Source organism: Psittacula echo, assembly GCF_963264785.1.
Source record: "Psittacula echo genome assembly, chromosome: 1".
Classification (NCBI taxonomy): Eukaryota; Metazoa; Chordata; class Aves; order Psittaciformes; family Psittacidae; genus Psittacula; species Psittacula echo.
In genome coordinates, this window is record NC_137735.1 from 67,266,997 (window position 1) to 67,292,592 (window position 25,596).

General features: G+C 37.0%; 1 protein-coding gene across 3 annotated transcripts in view; it reads left to right on the plus strand.

The window, feature by feature from the left end:
* INPP4B (inositol polyphosphate-4-phosphatase type II B) overlaps positions 1–25,596 on the plus strand; it is a gene marked incomplete at both ends in the record, with an annotated part of 275,319 nt that overhangs the window by 138,615 nt on the left and 111,108 nt on the right. For 2 of the 3 annotated variants that reach the window (XM_080620632.1, XM_080620631.1), the window contains 2 exons: positions 15,579–15,629; positions 18,606–18,685. In XM_080620632.1, the coding sequence (XP_080476758.1) occupies positions 15,579–15,629; positions 18,606–18,685 (131 nt within the window). The remainder of the gene's footprint in view (positions 1–15,578; positions 15,630–18,605; positions 18,686–25,596) is intronic. The other variant, XM_080620633.1, reaches the window with a different exon arrangement.

Here is a 25,596-nt window from a genome sequence, read left to right on the forward strand (position 1 = left end):
GTTACAGAATGCGATAGAAAAAAATCAACTTCTTTTAGATTGTGTCTTGAAGGCGTATAAGTAGCCAATTTGTATACTTTTATAATTTTATGTAAAACATATATTTTATATATTTTTATTTTGCTGAGGGCTTATTTAGTTAAAGTATTAACCCGTTAGATTTTTAAAATATTTTCCATATAATAAAGTTTTGTTAGTCAAATACTGAAAAGCATTTTGACCCCTTTTATTCTTTCTTTTGAGATATTAAGTATGTATAAATGAGGGAATAAATCAAGGCATGCTTTATGGGACATTTTAAGATCAGGGAAAATTTCAGTCTTCATTTCGAGCAGTCTAATGATACTAGCACTGTGAAAAATAATCGCCAAGTTGGGAAATATATGTGAGAAAGTTTAATAACCTGTTGTGTTGACAGTTTCAAATCAGATTTATAAAATGTCTCCTCCCCCCCTTAAATAATACACTCTTTCCACTATATCATGTATATTCTCATGAGGTATCATCTATCATTAAGCAAGTTTTTTCTTTAAAATTAATCAATTGACTGTAAAACTGAAAATTTCCTTTTTAGTTACTTTTAACTTCTCCTTTGCTTTCATTTGGGATATCAATGGTATTAGGCAGCTGCTGAAATGCCTGAAAATAGAATGCTTTCCTGAATCAAGACCTTTATCTCTTCTTCTCCTTATCCCATTTCTCATGTTCCTCCATGTGAATTTGGAATACAAATAGCTTTTTGTAACCTGTTTCTCTGGTAATTTTACCTATCTCATATCCAGACTTCTTTGTGGTCTTCAGTTTAAAAATTATTTTGGAAATTGTTGGGAAAAAGCCACTGACCAATACAATATTTAATGCAGCCCATAATGCAATGCAATTAACTGTTTGTTCTTGCATCAAATTAGTAATTTAAAATGATCTGACATGAGAGCAATAAATAAAATGGAGTGTTATTAAAAAATACGATATCACTTGGTGAGACTGACTAAGTTTGTAATATCCAAATAAGTTTGTCCCATCCGTACATATACATTTCAAGTAGCTGATGCTAGAAAAGCAGGTATGACACACAAGTCTTATAACTACTCTAACATGACTGATACTGGATTTAGTTTTCTATGTATCCACTTGCTTGTAAGCTATGTTATCCTCTTCGTATTTGTTCCAGTCATAGGTGGAATAAATTACTGATGTTAAGCAAGAGTTCATCCCAATACCGTCAGTATTCATTGCCCTCGTTACATTCTCATGTTCTTTTTTTGTCATTTGTAACTGTGGCTGTTATTGCTCTGGATAAGCATCTTGGCTGCTCACCTGCAGAAAGGTGAAGAAATGAAAGTCATAAATGGGAAGAGGAGGGTGTTTGTTGGTGGTTTTGGCATCTGGGGTTTTATTTTTGGTGTTTGCTTCTAGATGAATTTCTACAATTCAGTTGCTGGATGTGGCTTTTTTAACGCTGAAAATTGCATGAGTTTTATTAGAAAACTAGGCAAGTGAGCCTTGATATTCATGCTAGATTAGTTCATGTCTTGAGGTGTGTAGTGGGTTGACCATGGCTGGACACCCGGTGCCCACCAAGCCACTCTGTCACTCCTCTCCTCAGCAGGGTGGGAGGCAGGGAGTGGGAAATAAGATGGAAAAAAAGCCTCTTGGGTCAAGATAAAGGCGGTTTAATAAAGCAAAAGCAAATGTCATTTGCAGAAGCAAAGGAAAACAAAGATTTTATTCTCTATTTCCCATCAGCAGGCAATGTCCAGCCACTTCCTGGGAAGCAAGACTTCAGTGCACGTAGTGGTTGCTCCAGAAGACAAACATCATAAATAATGAATGCACCCTCTTTCTCCTCCTTTCTTCTAGCTTTCATTGCTGAGCAGATGTCATGTGGTCTGAATATCCCTTTGGTCATTTTGGGTCAGCTGCCCTGGCTGTGTCCTTTCCCATGGTCTTGGCCACCTCCAGTCTGTGAGTGAGAGGGGATGCTGGAGAAGCAGCCATGATGCCAGGACACTAGTGTGTTATCAACACTTTTCTATTTAGCAGTACAAAGTACAGCACTACGAGTGCTTCTATCAGGAAAATTGACTCCATCTCGGACAGACCCAATCCAAAATGCATGCTAGAATTAGTTAGATAAAGATGTATGCATTTTATCCAGTGGTGTCTTGACTTTCTTCTGATTTCTGTTTAAAGGACCCATTTGCAAGATGAGTTCGGGCAGCTGCTATATTAATCACTTTGGAGGTAGAGAGTCTGCAACTTACAGAGAATTTATTGTATGAGTTGAAAGATTCTCTATGAGTACAGCATTATTTCACATATAAGCTGTTCTTTGTTGCATATATCTTTTTCAATTTTAGATATGATATGTGGAAGAGGGAAGCCTCTAAACATTAATTTTCTAGAACTACCACCATCCTGTCAGCATATAGGATGCTGTGCAATTATCAGAGCACTGTATCATAACCTATCCTCAAGCTGAAGAGATTACCATATTTTTACATGTATAACTACCATTCATATAATACATCTGGTATTAAAATGCTTTTCTTTTATAAATAATTGTTCCTTCTGTCAGGGGGAAGGAGTGAGGAGAAATTGTAGGCTATACAATTGTACTAGCTTAAAATGAAAACAACCACTTTGCTAAAGCCTGTATTTGCTAAGCTTTTCTGTATTATTTGTTGTATTACTTGTGCTTGAGTTAAATTGGTGCTGTTCCTGTGAAGCTGATGAATTAAAATAATTTTGATATGTAAGGCTACTAACACAGTTTTGGAAGCATAGCCTATGTGATGCTTATTAAGTAGATAGAGTCTCCTGCTTGTTTTCAAAAGTGCTTCTCAAGATGTTGCAGTGTCTGTAGTTAGCCATTAAAAATTATACAAAGTTACGTTATCTATGGCAAGATCTTTTGATTTATTTAGACAGAAATCAAATCTTTGTCATCTAATCTACATGGCATAAAATCATTCCTGCTAAAATGTGCATGTGCTTTTTTTATCCCCTACTTTTGTAGGGCAGACTTTTTAGTGAATTTCTAATACTAATTTTGATCTCTCTGAGAACTATTAATGATTTAAAATACAGGTATCTTACATGAGCTACTTTCTCTAAACCTGGACCAAAGTTAGATAGAATCTCATACACCTCCTCAAGCCAACTTAACTTTCAATGGTTTTTGGAAGACAACTAGCTCAAGGCGTTTACTGACAGAGTAATTTTTAAAATGAGTTGCTGTTTGGTGGCATTGAAATGCATGCCTGTGTAAAATTTCCACTTCCCGTTCATGATGCCAATTTGAGTATATCCTGAGATATGACACTGACTGTAAATCTCTGCACCCTATGGTATTTCATGTCATTTGGTGAGGAGGTAAAGGGTGAGGCAGCAAGTGCTGTCATCTTAGCAGAGCTCTCTTGGAAGCAACAAAGGATGCAATAGTGAAAAATTATACTGCATGTCAGAAGCGAAAGAGCAGCATGTAAAATATGAAAGGGAGGAGAGCCGTCATTAGCATTTGTGCTATAGCTTTCCTGTCTCCTGGTTGAGGCAGCTTCATTTAATAAGCTGTAGTGTTGTGGCTGACATCTGGATATCTCACAGAAAATGTCTGGTGGATGAGAATGGAGTGGGTGGCATTTTGTTAGACAAGCAGGTATGTTGGAGGAAACAAGTTTTGAGGAGCACAAGCTTTTTTGAGTTCCTGAAAGTGACTTCATATGCAAAAAACAAAGTTCTCCATTTCTTTCCATCTCATATCAGCTTGTCTAATAACAGCTATCTTCTTTCACAGAAACCATTATTTTGCTGAATTTCTGAATAAGAATTTTCAAGTTGAAAGCAAGAAAGAATGTATAAATGATTTCTAGAAATAGAAACATGATCAAATTTCAGACTTAAACATCTTTGCTAAGAATACTGTTCCTAATATCTTCTGTTTATTTGCTGACAAAGCATGTTTGAAACAATCCTGGAAAATTGCCACTTTTCAGTTTCAGAAAAAGTAAATCTTCTTTCTTTTCTTTTAGTAGTGAAAATATTCAAATCTATTTGGTGTTTACTCTGAGTGTTAGGATCTTTTTTGTGTCATCACTATGTAAATTGTGAAAGAAACAAACAATTAATTTAATGTATTTACCTAGTGTCTTTATTCACACTTTGTGGTTCATAAAAGTCAGAATTTAATTACTTACCATGGGCAGCCATGACTATCAGCTTTCCTGACCCTACTTAGCAGTCTGAAAATAGGCTGCTCATAGCTTACTTGCTTCTAACTGTGCAACGCCTTGATTGTGCTTATAGAAAAGGATTATGTCTTGCAGATTGCAGTTATGCTTAAAAGAAAAAAGATGATAATGCAGTGTGGGAAAAAAAGGATTTATCTGACTATGGCAGTCAAGCGCTGTGACGTGTACTCAGATGAGGAAAACAAGTCTTTCTGTAAAATGGTTTTGAGATCAAAATCATGTGCATTTTATGCAGAAGTGACTAATTTCACTGATAAAACAATTAAATGCTTTTAACATTAAGTTGTCTCTCTTACAGCTTTGCATTGAGAGGTAAAGGAACTGTGTGAAGTCTGCTTTTTGCCTTGCCTTGTAGATACAAAGTTATATTTAGGTTGCTGCAGAGTAAATAGGCCCACGGTGATAACTGTGTCCAGTGACACCTACTTCTTGCCTTTAAAGCAGAAACTAATTTAGATTGTGAGAGAGGTGAGATATCTATCTTGAAATCGCTTCTGAAGTCAGAAGTGAATTTCTTTAATAAATAAATATCCAACCCCCCTCTCAGTTCCAATCTCAGAAGAGAGAGAGAGGTTGTGCGGAGGTCAGAACACTATAAAGATTGTTTGTTTAAAGATGGCTGAGCAGTAGGTTATTTGTTGGAGTATTTATGCACTTAAGAACTTGATTCCAGTTATGCAGGTTTAATTGGTGTAGTTCAATAATGAAATTCTTTCTCAAACTGAAAAAAAAAAAAAATCAACCCCAAACCCAAACAAAATACAAAAAAATATTTTTTTCATTGTAGATATTTTGGAAATGTTTATATTTGGATAGTTGGGAATGTTTGGATTGTTGGGAATGTTTATTTTCCCAGGGACTTTCGGAGGTTCCTGTGAGAAAATTCCTTGCACCTCTCAAGTCTGGATTGCTAACAATGCGGATGAAGTATGTGGGAACTCTGGGCACAATAGTCATTCTCATGACAGTACTGCAGTTCTACGAGTTGAGAGGGCCATTGTCTACTGAAGTACAGCTATAAGTTTGCTAAACTGGCCTTTCGTTAGTAGATAGATCCTGTCTACTAAGGCAAAGAAAATAGAGCTCGTAACAAGTCCTCCAAAATTATAGGTACTCTCTCTCATTGCCTAACCTATATTTATGCCTTCTACCATAGTATATCTGATGAGCAGTTTTACCCAGATATCCCCAAAGCAGAAGCGAATTACTGTTAGGTAATATTGCCACCAGCCCTTAGCCTCCACTATTTTTTAAACATTATCACAAACTGTCGTAACAATAGAAAAATCCTTATTAATAACTCTTATTTTCCTTGCTTTTCTGGAAATATATGTGAGACTCCTTCAAGCTTCCGCTTAAAGAAAAATTTGGTGTGTGAAGAAATCTGATCTCCTAAGGAAAAAGGGGTTGCCAGCTGAGCGAATTCTTTACTCATGGAACTTCTTCAAGGAACTCAGTCTGGAATAATAGAAATGGGATGAAAAAACAGTAGTCTCCAAGTACATATATATATATGTATATACACACACAAGACAAGGCAAAAATATATCTTTTCTACTAACGTGAACTTTTTGGTTGAACTGAGGCTTCATGCCTTGGAAACAAATTATGTGAAGGACAACACAGGTAAGTGAGTTGATCAAAGTGGGACTGAGTGGTGGATGTAATGCAGCAGAGAGAGGCAAGCATGATTCCTGGATGAATCCAGGGAATTACGTTCAATACACCCGAGTTAGGCCTTTTCTAGAAAGCTGTCAGTAATGTGATCATTCACATTCAAGAAAGGTGAATTAGGGCTGGAACAGATCAGCTAGTCTGAGGAATTAAGAGCCTGTTGTATGACAGTGTATTGGAAAAGCTTGGCTAATTATCCTAACAAAATGAAGTATGAGAGAGCATATGATTCCTTTCTTATGAATACGTCAGGAGACCAGGATGAGGAACAGAAAATAATTACTTAGCTAAAAGACCATGTTGGCAGAAGAGCAAATGAGTATAAACTCTCCATGAATAATGCTGGGCTGCAAATTAGAAAATTACTGTGAACTATTATAGCAATCATTTTTTGGAATGGCCTTCCAGTCACAAGGGTGGGAGAAAAAATAATTTCAAGGTGTAGTTCAAAAATGTTTGAAGGGGGTTTTATTATGTGGTGTCTGAGACAGTAAAATATTGGAGCAAATGATGTAGAGGTTCTTAGAGCCCTGTGTTGCTAATATTTCTTTTTATTAAAATATCAGGCTGTTGATCACTTTTCCAACTTTTATGACTGTTTTTGAAGGGAGTAGGATTAGTCAGAAAATATGCACTCTACTTCTTCTACTTCTACTTCTACTGCTTCTCTCAACAACTTTTATGGGTGTCCGGAGTACTGGTGGATGGGTGCTTCATGTAAACATGGCACAGACTTTAGGGAAATGATGTTACTAATTTTAAGTCTTCACATGGATGGATGGATGGATCATCCCTGGCAGTGTTCAAGGCCAGGTTGGACAGGGCTTGGAGCAACCTGGTCTAGTGGAAGGTGTCCCTGCCCGTGGCAAGGGGGATGGAACTGGATGATCCTCAAGGTTCCTTCCAACCCAAACCATTCTATGGTTCTATGACAAAAGTTCTTTCTGGTGGTGCTACTGCTGCAGCTGCATGTAGCAGTAACTTCAGGAAAAATCCAGTGCTGGAATTCCCGAGAGACAGCCAGTAGGAAATGAAAAAGGTTGAGACTGGCTGAGCAGAATCGCTCTAAAATCTTCACTGTAAAATTTAAAATCTTGTGTTAAAAATTTGCATTACAATGGAAGAGGGAGAGGATAAAATCTTTAACTTTCTTCCTGGATAATCTCATGACAATTTGCTGCTTCTTTGGGGGCTGATAGTTTGTCAGTTCTGTACCTCATGTAAAAACAGCTCATTCAAATTACCTCAAGGTAATCTGGGACCTTAAGGGCCCCAACAGGCAATGCATTCAGGTATAGGCAGAGGGGTAATACCAACTTCTATGGCAAATTTAGGTGAAGGTGTGTACTGGAGACATTAGTGCCCCAGCTGCTGAGCAATTTAAATTTTGAGTTCTCATTTTGAGCTGCTCTCATGAGTCAGTAGACTGATGGAGATTTTGTATAGTGTTGAAAAGCCTGGATTTGGTTAAGGCAGCAAGATTCTTTTCTGTATTTGATATGTAAATAAGCTTCTGCCATTTGAGTAAATGCTGCAATCTGTTGAGGAACTGGGAGTGTTGGAAATACCTATACTAAATGCAAATATAAACTTTGCTTCTTTTAAGTAACTGGCTCATCAGTGTAAATGGTGTCATGTTTAATTTATAGTAAGAGTTCTGAAGAAGTTACTAAGATTTTTATGGCAATAGATACAAATTATGAAATGCAGATTCTAGCATACTCAAAAATAGCCTGTTTATTCAATAAAGAAGAAAATGGGATTTTCATTTGATTTTGTCAACATAGTCATACTCATAGAGCAATTTTTATTCAAGTTTTGGTGTGGAAGATTGTGTTCTGGTAATTTTGTAATGCCATTGAGCTCATCATCTGATCAGTCCAGCAATATTTGCCTTGATTTATGTTGTGTGTCATATACTGAAGTGAGACTGTGTTGACTGGCTGCTTATCAGACAACTGGATGTGCTTTTCACCACTCTTGGCTTGTAGCCTCTGAAATCTCTCCTCCAGTATGTGGTTAGAGTACAAGTTCTTTCCTTGGCTTCTCTAGCATGGGTTTTTGGCACAGGTTCTCTGATACTTATATGGAAATGAGATGTGTTTTTTAAATTTTCCCTCCCCCTATCCAGCTGCCTCAGGCCGTGTGAGCAGTGCTGAATACTTTCAGTCTCAGAAGGCATTTTTCCTTGAAATTCCAGCTTAAACACTTGGATTATAGTCTGCTGCTTCAGGGGAGCAAGATGCTCATATGGACAGACAGAGAAGTTGCCAGATCGGTCATGTTTTGCGCAAGCAATATGCATAGCTAGATGGGGTGGGGGAGTAAGATGGTGGTGGTGAGAAAAAGTGTGAGAGAAAAGCCTCTCTATATATTTCTACATCCTATTTTCTTGATCATTCCGGAATGAGTATTCTTTGGGATGTAGGTTGCCAGAACGTCTGGGGTTCCCTGGCTGCCGTTAACAGCTGCTTTTTTTGAATTGTGGAGTCTGTCTCAGTGATCTTTGGATAGTGGAATTTTAGTAACTGGCCTGAGGTATTCAGATTTGAGCAAGTAACAACTCCCCATTGGCTGGCCCATATAAATGAATAGCCAAAAAAGCTTAGGAGTGCTCCGTCATTAGCTTGCTGACAGAAGCTAGAATTTGTCTTCTGTAACTTTTATTTCACAGTGAAAGTGAGCAGGGAAGAGCAGGCATCGCAGGCACTTTGGAGGGGATTTTTACTCTTCAGGTTTTGTGGATTGTTCCCAGTATGCAACAGATTTTGAAGGGGTGATTCCCAGAAATTATGGTGGGGGCAAGGGGAAGAGCAACCAGCCTACTGGCTGTCTTTAATGACTACAGTTTTCAAACATGATGTAGTATTATATAAAAATGATATCTGAGAAAATGTCTAGAATATTCAGTATGTATAATAAGACTACAGAAGGCTTCTTCACATGGTTGGGCTTTGTTCAGAAAAACTGAGAGATGGAGGAAAGATCCTGTTTTTCATTATTCTGCTACCAGTAGTTGTTATAATGATTGCAAATGATGCGTGCTGTGTGCTGTGTCCTATTCTAAGTTGCATCTGAGAATGGATGGTGTTTTGGACCCCTGCAGTGCTTGAACCATCACTTGTAGGTGTTTCTTCCTGCATGCAAACTGTGTGTGCTGAAACCACAATGCAAAGGTCATCTTTTGCTAGCAGCAGTTCACGGTGGGGGTGACAATGATCTCATGGTACAGAACAAGACTGCTTTGCAGGAGAGGTCTACATTAAATCTTAGCTGAGAGTTAACTGGGTACAGCAATACACAGCAATTTCTTCTCCCTGTAAAGTGGTGTACTGCAGCAACTGATACTGGCAGAGTATCTGTACCCTAAGTTTCAATAAAGAGCAAATTACTAGCAGCAGAAGAGCATCTATTTTTAATGACACTACGACTGAAATGTTAATTATGTCTAATTTATAAAGACCATTTTTCTTTGCCACTTTTAATCTCTCACATAACCTTACAGTTGACAGATCTTTCTCAGTGGAAAAAAGAAAAGCTCTTTCTAATAGGTTATAAACATTGAATCTAGTGCTCATGCTGTGTACTACATTAACAAGGTAAATAAACAGTTTCTTCCTTCTCTTTTTTCATTGTATACACTGAAAATATAATAAAGATTTATATGGAAAGATTTATATGGATAGATTTGACAGCTTCTTCATGTTTACGTTGACTCTAAGAGATAAATTAAACTTAGGGGTTTACCTTCAAGGATTAGTTATTTCTCATATGAATAGCTGTGGAAGAGAATAGACCTACATACAGAGAGGTTGTTATAACTGTGTTTCAAATGTGTGATTTTCAGTTTTGTGTGTTTCAGTTTTGGAGCATACTGAGGAAAGAAGCTGTGTACGTGATCCTAGTGCTTTGCAGGGGAAGAACGTTAACAGGAGCTGCCTTTTTTCCTCCTAGCACATCTTCAGTACAGTCAGCTCATATTTGTGTTTGGTAATTTGCAGACCAGGTGTCAGCAGCATAAGTGGTCAGCCAGGCTGACTCAGGCCCTGTACCTGAACCATAACCTCCTCCTGGAGTATGAGATGCAGTGGGCCCTTGTACAGTTACCGTCAGTATCATTCTGCGTAAGAGGCATGGTGCAAGGTAGTACTGCTCTGCTGTGAGTGGCAACTATGCTGAGTTAATAAGCCTTGCTGCTTCTGATCTGACTCTGAGCATATGCAAAGCACTCACAATGTATGGATTTTTCTGTCCCTTGATCTCTTTCAGCATCCATTTGGATGTTGGAAAGTGGCATGTTCTCTGTGATGCACTCAATACAGTGAGTTCCTGAGGTTTTGGAGGCAACTCTGATCACATGCCCAAGCTGTAAAAATAAACAAAATTGTATTTGTAATCAAATACTCAAGGCTTTTGTGTTTTTCTGCTTCTTATTCAAACACCTATTTATGCACCTACGTAAGCTGTTAAATTCTGTTCACCTCAGCCTTTGCCCAGGGGGATCTTGTAATGCTTATCTTGTACCATGTGTTGGTACTCTTCTCTAGAAAGTCTGCAAAGGTGCAGCCTACACAGAGAAGATAAAGATACTCAGTTGCAGAGAATTTGGAAAGAAAAGCAATTTATGATGATTCTTAGAGACTGAGAAGTTCGTATTTTCTATCATGCTCATATTATGCCTATATTATTTCTTGAAAAGTGTGCCTGGAGGTAGTAAATAGTCTCAGTGCTGCACAAATGAATTATTCTGACTCCACACACTGCATGAGAGTCAAGATCTAACATTGCCTATAAAAAGTATCCAACCGTATGCAGATATGCCTGCCCTTCTATTTGACCCTTTCAGATAAATAAACAGTTGAAAATGTCAGTTGGTATACAGCAGATAATAAGGGCATGCATATAGTAGAGAAAGTCCCAGTTTCTTTACTATAGATAGTAGGGAAAATAGATACAATATTTTATCACTTTTTATTTTATATTTTTGAATATAAATATATAATGTTTATTATATTATATACTATATGATAAAACATATGTATTATACTACTGGAAAAGCATAGCAGTGAAGTTTATATAGCTTAGGTTCCTTTTACTTGTTTTCATTTTTAATGTAATTTCAACATTTGTTACTGTCTCTGCATAGCAACTTTCCATTGGAACTGTAAACCCTGCAATACCAGATGCATGTCTATTGTGAAAAAAAATTCTTTTTTGTTTTATATGGACTCTGATAAATAATTATGCACTAAAGGTTGGAAAATTACTGTATAGGCTTTGTCCTCCAGCCAATAAGCAGGTATCCAGCAAAGTATTGATTGAAGTGTTTTACTTTGCTGACTACGCTATGCTGATTGAACTATTTAGCAAATTGTTAATCTATGTAATGAAAATAAATAGCTGGTAAATGTGTACAGTGGCTCATCACTATCTTCTTTTAAAAATTAATTTGCTGCATGTACAGGAATGGGATCTATCCTATAAAAGCTGATCTGTATTGTTACAGAACCTAGTAACAATTTCAGCATTTTCAGCTCATCCAGCACATATATGTGGAGCTACAACTTCAGTGATGAAAAACTTACAAGACAAGTGGTTACTCCCTGACTCTGATGGTTGGTGCTGTATGGTTGGCAGGCAGTGTTGGTGAAGCTGGGGACTGACTGTCCATGGCAGCGGTCATGGTCAGTGGAGTTGTGGTGGCTGTGTTAGCAGAGTTCAGTGTTCACTTTCTGTGCAAAAGGACTTTTGGGGAAAGAAAGATGCAGATGGTCACTGTCCCAGATCATCTCCAGGTAACATAAAAGTAAAATTGTCTGCATGTGTTCTTTTACCACTGCCAGCTGTATACTGATGAGGTGATATTGTCAATGCCTTCATGGAAGGTGCTATATTGAAACAGTATAAGTCAATTTTTCAGTGACTATTTTCAGTGGTCTCTCATCCTACGCTTTGTCTGAAATGGTGTGTATATAGTTATAGTGAGATGCTGGTCTCATGTAACAGCAGTGACAGAATAGTGCATTTGAGCAGCCAACAGCAATAGGTACTGGGAAGTCACTGGAAACTGCTGGTGATTTGATGAGGTAAATCTAGAGTAACTGAGAAAAGGATCTAGCATTATTTGTTTGAAAACTTAAGTGCCCTGTGAACATGGCCTTTGATCACAAACTGAAATGCAAAGGCTTTAATTAAGGGCAGGCACAACAGTTTCGAAAATGGTAATGATTCAGTCTTCTGAACTCCGACAGTGTGTGTGGATGCGGCTCAAACTGCTATGAGTGACCGAAAGAAATGTTCTTTTTAATCATATTAAGCTGCCTTATACTAAAGGACAGTTAATTAAAGCTGAATTTAACATTTATGCCTGGAGAAATTTGACACTTGGATATCTCTGTGATAAATGCACTATAAAGGATAAGAATAGCTACTCAGTGCATATTGTTCTATATGAGATTTAAAAAAAATAAAATATATCATGAGTACCCACTCTAGTGTTCTTACTGGTTTGCAAGCTGTGGTGCATACAAGATGGCTGTATTATTTTACAAACTAAATCATTGGAATGAATATTTGTCATGAACATTTTGCATTTGACCTAGTTTACAAGCAGTTTTTCTTGCTTACTTCTTTTGTCTCTTCATACATCTCCTGTCTGGAAGATAAGGCTGCAATGTGTGTTATTCCAGGGATGTTCAGCCTTACACCAAACTAAAACTCACCCTTTGGAGGTTTGCTTTTTTGCACAGGAAAACCTAGAGCAAATAATGACAAAACTCGAATTCTAACGGAATAATGGATGCTTGAGATTAAAATCTGCGTTTGTATTTATTTTTTGTAGTTGTTTTAGAATACTGTTAGGTCCATTAGGGAAAAGTTGGTTTATGACAATGTTTTAAAAAGTACAGTAGTTTGTTTAATCAGGCAATGTACTGGGAGAATATTTGCTTTTATAAATCCTTTGTATTTCTTTTTTTTTTTTAATTTGTGCATTGGGGTTAGAGTCGAGTTCTGTCTTAGATTTTATATTTTGTTGCAAACTGTCTGACTGTGTTTGTAATGTTGCTGGCCTGGGTCTATGTGGACATCTCATAATAGGATTCTGATAACTGCAGTATTCTGAGAGTGTAAGTATGTTTGGGAACTCAGCCAATAGATAACATGAAAGGGACTAGACAATAGCTCCTACGTATATATTTGCATACACATATATGACTTTTTAATTCATATTGTTAAAGTGTTTCAAAAGAATAATAAATATTTGTGTACACTTGGATCAAAAAATCCAGTTTCCTTTCAAAACAAATATATTTCAGAGAGGAGGGAAAAACAGCCTAATGCCAGTCCCACCAAAAGTGGTGACTACATACATTTGGCTGTATAATTACTGATTGTAAAGTGGTTTAAACTAACTGAAAACAAACAAAAGAACCATGGAGCTGCACTGAAAAGTATTTTAGAACTCAAACTTGAAGTTTATGAATACTTCTTCTATTCCTTTTGTTGTGACACTAATGAAATTGAGTTTGGAACTGCAAACAAGCAACAAAAATTTTTTTCCTTATTTAACTCCATTTGGAATAATGAAAATTTTGTTATATGGAAGGCTTATGCTGTAGGTTTGTCAGGTGCTGACATCCTTTTCCTCTTCTCTGCTGGGCCATAAAAACGGAAGTAAGTTCTCCTGAACTGAGACTTCATCCAGCAAAAGAAAGGAATATTCTGTGATTCTAAGTGTATGTTTGGAGTCCATTAGTTTCTATAAGCATAAAAGATACTTAGTCTTCCTTGTGCTTTAAAGCACACCTTAGTTTCATGCAAAACCAATTACATGTTTGAAAATACTTGGTAGGCCGCTTCTTCTAAATATAAATATAAATAATATATAAATATAAAATATATAAATATAAATCAGTGGGGAAGAGAAAGTTTCATTCTTAAATTATTTGTTATGTTTCTCGAATAAATATCCATAGTAATTAGAAAATGGAAATGCGTCACTTCCATGTTGGGCCAGATGTTGTTTGTTTGAGGCTCAGCTTTTTACTGGTGTAGAATCTTATGGCTTGTCATTGACACCTGTCCTTCTTTTAGGAAACAGATCTATAAGTTATCTTCCCAGCCTCTGAAAGGGTGAAACAAGTACTGCCAACATGGAAATATCAGTAATTTTATTTTAGTCTGTGACTTGAAGTATTTGCAGGTAAATTTTTGATACAAATTTGGTGTTGAAAATTTTGTACTAGTATGCTATAGAAAGCCAAATGCCTGAGTGATACTAATGTTGGAATTAGATGATTGTAAGGTTCTTTCCAACCCTAACTATTCTATGATTCTATTAGTGGAAAAAATCTAAATTTAAAATTACATCAAAATGAGCAATCCCACAGATTTCTAAAATATGCTGGCCCTTATTACATTAATTATAGCATTTCTTTACTATCTTTATGCTTTTGTGGAAAAATAGTTCTCTCTGTACAGAATCAAGGCATAAAAGCTAAGTCAGAAAAGCTATGGTTCTACTTTGTTGTGTTTCTGTGGTAGATTTTTGTTGGCCTTTTCTAACATAGTGTATTTAGGATAACAAACAGGCAGGTAAAATTACCTTTGTTTTAAAGGAAGGTTTTCTCTTTCTACGGTAAGTTGCAGCTAGAATAAAAGAACTAAGAGATGCATTTGAGGGCATGGGACAAAAGTTAGTCTTCTGCTTACAGTTTTGCAAAATGAGCTTGAGTTTTACTTTGAAATTGAGCCAAAAATTGTTCCTTGGGGGGCCTTGCTGTAAATGGATATCTGTTATGTAGGCTAGGTAATCGAACAGATGTGAATGCTCAGTACATGCCTCCCTTGTGAGTTGCTGAAGCTGGCATCCTTTTACCAGCAGGCAAATTCAATGGGCTGTTTTGGCTCAGGCAGACCATGTCAGAAGGTGTGTTACAGAAGCTCTCTTACACTTATTCTGTCTGAGTTTTACTGTTTAATTGGTTCTCTGTTCTTAACCAACATTCAACAATAAAAAAATACAGACACTAAATTTGCCCCCCTATATTACTATATGTTGTCCCATACGTTTTCTTGTGGAATGAAAGTAGTTGTGTACAAAAGCAGCTCCACCCTGCAGCAAATGCAGGGACAGCTGGAGGTCCCTGTTGTCCCTGCATTCCTTCTATGGATATCTACAAATATCTGTCACTTCAAAGATGCTCAGAAATTGGAAGGAGACAGGGCCATACGTTGTGTGAGACTGGGGATCAGGATGTCTTTGGCTGATCAGCCTGCAAAGGCAAGTGCTTATTTGGAGAGAATACTTTTTAATATACTGTGTTCTTTCATTTGTGGTTGAAAATTTTGGTTCCAGGTAACAACTTTAGATGAAGAATTCTGGCATTCAGGTTAGAGGCAATGAGTCTAATTTTATGAAAGGAACAACTGAGCACAGTTTTTCTCCTTTAGAGAGTCAGGAAAGTTCAGATTGATAAATGTTTAGTGGTAAGAGACTTTCCTCGTAGGAACCAGAAGTTATTGTGTTTTTAAATTATGAATTATTTTTTATTAAATTATACATACATATATTCCTCCCTTTAAATTTATCTCCATAATGTAGAAAGTATGAGGAAAAAAAATGCATTGTTTGTTTTCTTCTTCCTTTCTCAGGTCCGCACTAGTGTCCTACCTGATCACAAGGAGCCGAGAGCAGATACTGGAGTAAGCAATTTTAATTTTTTTTTTTCAGTAATTGATTTTATTTTTCAGCTCATCAACAGGCAGAGACACCCAATGAAGAGAAATGGTGTTCTGTCTAACTGCTAAACAGGAGCTGACAAGCTTTTTTGCTAGCAGAAGTTGGGTTAAATGAATAAAAAAATCAAGGCACCAGCAATGGTGTCAGTGTCTGCTGAAATCCCATTCACATTGTTCTTGAAAATCCTTTTCAACTGAAATTATCTTGAGGCAAGTACAACAATCTAGACTTCCTGCTAGTGCCATACAAGCAATCTGGATGACATCAAGAGCCTTGGAATCATGTTGCCTAAATGAGCCTGACCTGTTGACTTTCTGTTTTTTATATGCAGAGTATAAAAAGTTCTGCTGTAGGAGTTGCCTTTGAGTCCGTCTTAAGAAATTACACTAGTGACATATGGAGGACTTATTTTGCTGTGTAGATCTGTGAAAATTTTGGCAAAGGTATTGGAATGTCATTTCTGGGTCTGAGAAACCTCCCAGATAATACAGATACCTCATGGGACGAGGAAATGTTGGTCCTGTAAGAGCTGAATAGAAGAACAAATGTCTGGTGCAGGTATCAGACTTACATCTGCAAACAGTTAAACCAACTGGATTTTGAAACTTTTAGCCTAAGGTGATTTTCCTGCATTACCATGGCCTCCTTGGCACAGTTTCCAGGACTTCAGCTAGTGTTTGAAAAACCTGTAGCTTGGCAGCAAGTTCAATCTGAGTGAAATAATCGATGTGTTTCAACTTTTCATATAGCTATTATGGAGACTTTTCTCTTTGGCTAGCTGAGATTATTCATCAAACTGTGCAAGGCACATATCTTAACATTTTTAATCATAAGTACTCAACTAGCAAAATTACAGAGGAACATTACTCTATAATTAACATTACAGCAGCAGTTCTGTCTAAAGCCTGCCTTTAAAGCCTCTCCAAGTCACGTGTGCAAAGTTAGACTGGTTTGTAGGCTGCCAGTTCAGACCCCAGGGTAGAATACTGGTATCTAAATCAGTGTGGAAAAGTATTCTCCAGCATTGTTTGAAATTAGACCCCTTGAACATTAGCATAACTCTCTTCATGGGATCATTCACAGTTTTATTTAATTTTGCAAATAGCTCCTAATTGTCAGGCAAAGAAAACCTAATTCTAAATAAGCATAAAAATAAAAACCAGACAAATGAGTAGAATTTTTTTAAGCCCATAAAATTATTCACCTTTAATTTCATGACCCTGGAGAACTAGATAATGATGCTGAGAGCTGGTTACTGGATACAATGACCAAAGCTCCTAGATTGTGTAAGAGAGCAATATAATTGTTTCTTAGCCCTGGTCATATGTGAGCTCTGACTTAGGGTTCTTAAATGGGTTTATAGTTCCATTGTGCTGCAGAAAGAACACCTAAGTGACCCAACTTTTATCAGTTTCATTCCAAATATTCTCCTCCCTCTTTTCAAATGGTAAGGTTGAAAATATAAACACTTATATGCCATAAAATACCAGACTAGAGGCTGCCATATAGATGTTCTGCTGCAGAACATGTTCTTATTATACTAAGGATATGTATCTTCCTACTCTTGTAAAGAGATAACTATTTGTGCTCTACCATGCCACCACAGAGTTTTAGTGAAGAAACACTTCATTGACTGATCTAAAAGAAGACATAACTATCTGTGTATTCACTCTAGGTGTGTCACACCTGGACATACTTCTTGTAAAAGTACATTTTATTTTGGGAGGGAAAACTAACCATCAACTTTGCTTGTATGGCTGTGTTATTTTTTTCTTCCTTACTTCCAGTTCAGCACTTCCCAAATCTGCTGTTTTCCTAGCCTTCCCTAAACTCTCAGCTTGCATCTTTTTTCCTTTGCTACTTAACTGCCAACCAAAGCACAGGAAATCTAAGCCTGTGTCATGGATAGGAATGGGGCTTAAGTGATGACTTAGTTACCCACTTGGAGACCAGTGTCAGTGCTTACCTAAACTGAGAATTTTGCTTTGAACTGGATGTTTTACATGCAAGAAAACCTATCTTAAGGAAGGGCTTTATTGTTAGCCTTCAAACACTCAATATCCAGCTGGTGTTCCTGAAAGAAATCAGGCTGCAGGTTTTTTTACCAGAGGAAGTTACACTTCTCTGTAGCAACAAATTCTCTATTTCCTTAAAGGGGAAAGTTACTATCTACATGCAGTGTATGTCAACTCAGAGCAACTTGATTTTCTTTAATTTGTATATCCAAGAGCATGTATAATTTAGCTTGGAATTTTACTTTGCATTCCAACAGTAAAGTAAAATTAGTGTAATGCAATGAAAAGAAACTGTGCTTCTTACTATATTCTTGCAAAAATTCAGCATAGTCTTAAAATCTCATTATAATTTATTCAGAGCAAGTGATGTTGAGTCGTATATTTGAAAGATAAATGGATAGAAGATGGCTGTAGACTGTTATTTTCTTTCCCATTGTTTCTGGGGCAAAGTTGGCCAAATGAGATTTTTGCAGTTCTTAGATCGTAGTGCCTCAGGTTTGAAGAAAAACTATAGCAAACCCAGCTTTGATAAAATACTGAAAACGTAAAATTTCTTGTAATCTAAAAATTACAATTATAGAAAGAAGATGATGCAAAATGCAAGTGTGCTTGTGCTGAAGGGAAGTTCTCCTATGGCTGTACATTTTACAACCTGTTGTTTTGTCAGGTTGTCAGACTGTACTTAATAAAAGAGAGAGAGGTTCTTGCCTGTAAAATCAAAGTTTAACAGTTTACTGATAATCATGCTACAGGTGCATAAAAGTATTTCTACTGGATAGTGTGTCAAATTGACTATATTGGAATATAATATTTTCTAGGGAGCAAAGAAAGATTTTGAAGTGTAACACCAAAAAAAAAAAGTAGTAATTAAAACTTCAAAAATTAATGGAGACATTACCTTTTCTTTCTGCTTTGTTTTCTTAGCGAAGCTTCCTGGGCTGTACAACTTTTAGAGTAGCAGACTTGGTAAAGTCAAAGGAGCAACAGTTGACCCTTACTCTCAGGTAAGTGTTTTCCTCTGTTATAAACTATATTGAATTAATAACCTATGGGATTTCGCATCCAAAGAGCCATGAATCTAGTGAAGGGTCTAGAGGGCAAGTTCTGTGAGGAGCAGCTGAGGGAACTGGGGTTGTTAAGCCTGGAGAAAAGGAAGCTGAGGAGAGAGCTTATCACTCTCTGCAACTACCTGAAAGGAGTTTGTACTGAGGTGAGAGTTGGTCTCTTTTTCCAGGTAACAAGTGGTAGGACAAGATGGCCTCAAGTTGTGCCAGGGGAGGTTTAGGTTGGCTATTAGGAAAAAATTATTCACCAAAATGGTATTAAGTATTGGAACAGGCTGCCCAGGGAAGTGGTGGTATCATAATTTCAGGTGGTATTTAAAAGACCTGATCTAGATGTGGCAGTTAGGGACATGGTTTAGTAGTGGATTTAGCAGTGTTAGGTTTATGGTTGGACTCTATGATTTCAAAAGTCTTTTCCAACCTAAATAATTCTGTAATTGCTGCTTGACTATGAAACGCTGTATTACTTCAGGTATATTAGATGTCAACTTGAAATGATTCTATTTCTACCATTCACAAAGTCAAAATGAAATGATTCTTTAAGCTGGGGCTTGCTTTGTGTCAGATTACAAAAGGTTAGCAATTTTTTATCTATGGAAGAATTGCAGGGAATTTGAAGTAGGGGATGTTCTTTCAAAGTTTCCTTTAGAAAGGAGCAGAAAATTCTAAATATCATTTGATGTGTGTGATTTAAAGATTTAACACTGTACAGTTTTCTGGTTTGGTTGCTAAACATATTTAAAGATGGTGGACCCAATGACTCAAGGCTTCTCTTATGTGAAATTGATTGTCATCTTTTTAACTATTGTTACATGCAGCCAAGCTCAAATGGCAGTATGGGGGTTATATGCAACTGCAATGAGTGGCACAGTGTACAATGCTGCAGGAGAGTCAGGGCCCATAATTAAAAATTAGGGCTGGACTGAACAGATGGTTCTGGTTGTAATCTCCTAAACCGTTGTTACATGCAGCCAAACTCAGATGGCAGTGTGAGAGGCACAGCATACAATCATACAATGCTGCAGGAGAGTCAGAGCCCATATTCAAAACTGGGCTGAACAGATCGTTCTGAAAGCTGTGCAGTGAGGAAAAAACGTTTTCACCCCTGATACTGACTTGCATGGCCTCAGGTGTATGAAGATATGAATCTTTTTGAAGGTTATAGGACACATTTTTGGCACTGATTTTCTGAATTAATTCTTTGGACTTTATATGGTGCTGGGATTCTGTTGAGTTGATTTTTGCAAGAACAGTGGAAACTTATTTGCGATTACTGGGTGTGTACAGGTACGCATCACAGAGTAAGTACCTAAACTCATGATGCTTCTACATAGCCACATTTTTGGGAGGAAGGAAGCTGTGACTAGGAAAACTGAGATACTGGTATATGTTCTGCCTAGGACACTGTACATAACCGCTGTAGAAAAGTTGTGTTACATTTTTTATCCCTTCACATGAAGTCAGGCTTGATTTGGATGGAGGCCCAAATTGCAAACCATTTCAGTGATGTTGTGGTATTGTCACTATGTTGAGGGCACTGTATGTTTTTTAAACAGAAACTTCCTGAAGTATTTTGGGTTTATTACCACACCTGCTTTCCTATTATAACTGACTACTCCCAATGAAATTGTATGGCTAGATAAACAAATACCAATTTACTGTTTGTAAGTCTTTTGTTACAGAATTTCGAGTTGTCTCAAGTTCTCTGGGACAAACTTTGCCTCTCCGATTGACATATTGAAAACTTGATCTGAAAGAATGCTTCTGACAGGTGCCATAATAATTGACAGAATGTAAAGTGTCAGGAAAGTTTCAGAGTATTTTGTATCTAGCCCATCTAATTTGTAAAGAAAAAGTTCAGATAGATATCTAATAATCTACAGGTGACAGATTGCCAGGTTAGTTTTAACTGGAGCTCTAAGCCTTTTCAGATTTGCTTTTATTTACTATTTTTAGTCTTGTATGTCTTCTTTATGCAGCTAACATTAAAAGACAAATATTATCATAGAATCCTGGAATGGTTTGGGTTGGAACTTGCTTTCCTTTGATTGCCCTATTATATTAGCTCCCCTCAGGAGGATAAGGGAGCCTTATCAGAGCATGCAGTTCTATTTAATTCTTGTTGATATACTTTGGATGGGAGTTTACCAGAGACTGCCTGGGACTGAGATACTATTTTGCTAGATGTGAAGTAAAGATTTAAGTATCCGGAAATAGCTCTTTGGTGTGCCCTGTAAATATTGGTGCAATTATAGTATCTGGTGACTTTTTCCAGGGTGTTGTGGGTTTTTTTTCCCCATTTATTATGTCATGCCGTTGTCTGTTATGAGATACACAACAATATAAAAGTGTTTTTAAAGAAATATTCTTGTATTTTTTCTCAGTTATTTTGTGGAGGGCTGGCTTACATCTACAATTCCTTACTTTTCCTCACCAGTGTACATTCATAGTGATTAAGGAATCAAGTTACAAAATCACCAGAAAAGAATTTATTGTGATTGTCCTTTCTTCCCTATGAAGGTGCTCTAAGCTAAGTCTGAGTGTTTATTGTAGATTTGTGCACCCATGTCTATCTAAACATCAGAACTAGAACAGGTAAATTTATAAAATTGCTTTAATGCTGATGATGTACGCAACTGATGTTGGCAGAAGAAATTTAGTTAGTAGAGACTTGGGATTGTGGTTTTCAATATAAAATTTATAAAAACAGATATGCTTTCTAGGGAACAAAAAGTTAATTTTGTATGGTAATGCAACGCCACTTGCTTCCAGCCTTCTCACAGGGCTGTGATGTACAGGATAAAATGGGCCATTGAATAAAACAGAAGCCAAAGCCCCAGTCAGTAACAGAATATTTCTTAATAGTGACTATATGTTGCAGTGTATTCAATTTAAAAAAAACCCAAACAAAACACACATCCTTTTTTTCTTTGTAAATGAGTTAGATAATGATTGCTATTTTAGTAACTAATAATAGTTTTTAAAATAAATTTTAATATTTTTTTTCATGTTCAGTTTAGAGGATCTTTTTGCCATGCCTGTCTTTTAAGAACAGCACAATGTGGTTTTTTGGTTGGTTGAGGTTTTCTATAAAGGGCTAGCAATTAGTATTTCCATTAGCTGCTTCCCCTGTGGTGGTAGTTTGCCTGTTTCCAAGAAGGTCATCTTTAACTGGGTGATTTTGGTATGATTTCCAGTAAGTTACATGTAAGAAGCAGCAGAAGAAAAAGATAAAAGTGCTCTTTTGCTCTCTCTGTAAAAATAAGGTCCATCTGTTTGAGATGCTCCTCTTAGTAGACAGTACAAAATTGTAAGTAGGGTACTTCAAGATGAAACTAGGGTAATATCAGTGCTGCTTGCATCCTTTGGCCCCTGTAAACAAGAACACTGTAGTTATGGAACTAACCATACAAAAACAAGAACTAGGATGCAGTACATGAATAATACAGATCACCTGAGAGAACATGCCTGTGAATGTCTGTCAGTCATGTAGTGAACAGACTTTCTTTAAACATGTGACTGTACTTGACCTCTTGGACCATATCTTTTCGTCTATCAATCTGATTTTTTTAGCTGCCTTATTTTCATTTATCTTGGGCAGGACTGAACCTCTTTAAATAAAGGAGATTAAAATTAACCATAGTTATTTTTGGAAAGTTCAAAAAAAAGAACTCCAAGACTCCGTTAAAGAAAGTCCCTCCAACTTCCCTCCCTCCTAGCACTGTCCTGCAAGCATCTTGTAGTTCAGTAGGCCAGAAGACATGTAACTGCGCTTTAGTAGTAGTTACATTCATAATGTTTAACTAACTAAAGACAATTTGAAAGCAGCACACTAATTCTTGTAGTCGTTTATGTACATACAAATTCATTAGCAAATGATGACTATAAAATACTATGTATTTAGCTGCTTTTCCCCATTAAAATTCAGTCCAAGTCTGCCTACAACTATTTTTACTTGATCTCCATCCTGAAATTGTATCTTGGCTGCTTCATGTCATGTCATCCACCACAGGAAGCAGGTGAACAATGGCTTGGCATTATAAGCCAGGCAAATCGTCCATTCAGTTGAGGTGAAACTTGTTTTGACATGAAGCTTAATCAAGAGTACATTAGATCATGAAAACTGAGACGGAATTGAACAGTGAAAAACTTTATTTACCTTAGAATGTGATGTTAGTCTATTCTAATGGCATTTATTGTGTATTATGCTTTGAAGAAAGGGACTGCCTGCTAGATGGCAAGTCGTGCAGTTTGCGTTTCAGGAGGCAGTCACTCACTTTGTCATATATAATTGACATAGCTGTGCAAATACACTGTCTGCTTCTTTTTCCTTGTATTCTTGAGCTTTTGTTTTGCTTTTGTTTTTTGTTTTATTTTTTGGAAGAAAAGTATGGCCATGGGAACCAATTAGCAGGCCTAAATTTGCATATTCACTGTGCAACAATGAGGCTTGATGTGCACAGCATTGGAGGCAAATGGCTGCTGTTCTCAGTCCTTCCGGCTCCTTTGCTTTTCTACCGCTAGCTTGTTACCTTCTTTTTTCTGGATGCTTGGGTCAACCTTTTGTTGCTAGAAGTATTCAGGTGAGCATGTATTCCTGCTGCTTGTGATGGTGCTGACTAGCTCCTTACCTTGCCTTTGAGGGAACTGATACTGACCTGGTGATTCTTGAGGACTTAGCGTGGTAGGGAAATCCATGTGTATAATAAACTACAAGTTCATATTAGAAGCATTAGTAAGTAATTGTAGTTTTAAGCCTGAGCAGATTTCATGATGGCTTCAAAAGTCTGTAGTTTGGCTCAGTGAGTAGAACATAGAACAGCAGCGTTGCTTTTAACGCTGATAGAAGTTTGTGGGGTTTTTTGGGTTTTGGGGTTTTTTTTAAGTTCAAAACAAACTGCTTCACTTGGAATCGCCTCCACAGGGTTCAGCAGAAGATAGGTCCTTAGTGACTTCAGCTTAGTGAGTGCGAACTATCACAGGCTTATGGCTGTGGTAGGTGCAGTGAGCACTGCAGTATGCACTCATGTTACGCTGCATGGTTAGGGATAGACTGAAACATTGCTAGCTTTGCTACCAAAGCCTCCATCCTGTGACACTGGATTCTAAGATCTGGTTTAGAAATCATGCTTCTACCACTTGATCTCCTTTTCATTGGTCATATTCCAAATGCAGATGCTCTGCAGGCCATTGGTGCTCCTTCTCCAAAGCTTCTAAAAATAATCAGCAATTTTCCAACTCCATAAACGAGAGTTTGAGCCATATATGGGCCTCTTTTTTTTTTTTTTTTTTTTTTTTATTGCTATATTCCTCATCCTCACTGTCCCTCTGTAGTTTTATGAAGATATAATCCTTTGTTTTCTAGGTCTACCGTATCTCTTGTTACATGACCATGAGCCATTTGATGCAGGGACAGTCTTCACTGCACTGCGAGAGTAGAGAGTGCACTTTTTGCTTTTATTAAACTGCACTAAATAAGCTGATTCTACCCTATGCATTATGAAGTAGTCTAAAACTAATTAATTATTCTCCTTATGCTCTGTTGAGCATCAGTGTGTATGCGTGAGATTGTCTTTTCCTGTCTGTCCAGGCAAATGGCATGAAGCGTATACATATATGTATATGTATGTGTGCAATACTGTTTCTGTTAGTGCAAAGAAAAGTAATGAAGATTTTTATCTGTATATAATCACTAGACTTCACTTGTTTTTCCCAGTGCATCACTTCTGTTTTTCGCTTTTAATTTTCTTTCAAGCTGAATTTTACTGTCCTGATGTTGCTTGAAAGTTTTAAATGTGTCAGTTGTTTGCAGACTCATGCACCAGTGGTATTTTACATTCACAGTGTCTGACACAGCTAATGACACTTTCTCTTTGGGCATTTATAGAGCTCTTTGTTGATTTGCATGCCTGTAGCATAGGGTGTTTGGGTTTTGGTTTGTTTTTTGTTTGTTTTTTTTTTTTGTTTGTTTGTTTGTTTTTTGTTGTTTCTTGTTTTTGTTTTGTTTTAATTGTGTTTTCTTAGTTCCATGTGGAAAGAGAAGAGAAATGGAGGAAGTAGTATAACTGCAATGCAGTGTCCCACCGTTTAGTTTTATTCTGTTGCATGACCACCTCTTGCAGATACTGCATGTTTCAAATTGTAATATTAGATATATATTAGACCAGAACAGGAGTGATTTTGAAAAGAAATCAAGCGTGTGTAGAGTAAGCTTTCAAATCTATACTGCTAGTTGTGCAGGCAGGCAGTGTGCTACCCGCTGCCGTACTGAGGCCAAACCTCTAATAACAGCAGTGAAGGGGAATATTTAGTGTTCTAAAGGAAGGGAGACAAGGACTGTGAAAACACAATTGGCTTTTTTTTTATTTTTTAATTTTGTTTTACTTGAGCAACATGCCTTTTTGGCTTGTAGCAGTTCATTTGCAAATTAAGCTCCATTTTTTCAGCATCTCTTTATACTCTTTATTTCCTCTGATGTAGTTTTAAGTCAGATCTGTTTTATGTAGGTCAGTCTCAGACTTGCAGTCACTTTAGCCTTAGAAAAATGTCTTTCCTAAAAAAGGATGGGCAAGATTGTACTTCTGAAAGTCAAATGAATGCAACATTTTCCTTTCAGACTAGAATAACAGCGAAGTGCTATTACATATTTATGTCAGCCTGGTAATGAGGTCGTCCACTTGTATGCTTTAGTTGGGACACATTAAGCTGTTGGAAAATTTTCAGTCTCACAGCCACACATTTTACTCTGATTTTTAAGGGCATAGGTGATTCGATAACATCTGTTGTATTCTCTTTCTCCTTGGAAATGCTGTAGTCCATTTGTTGAGTTAGCCTAGTTTGCATGCTGGTTT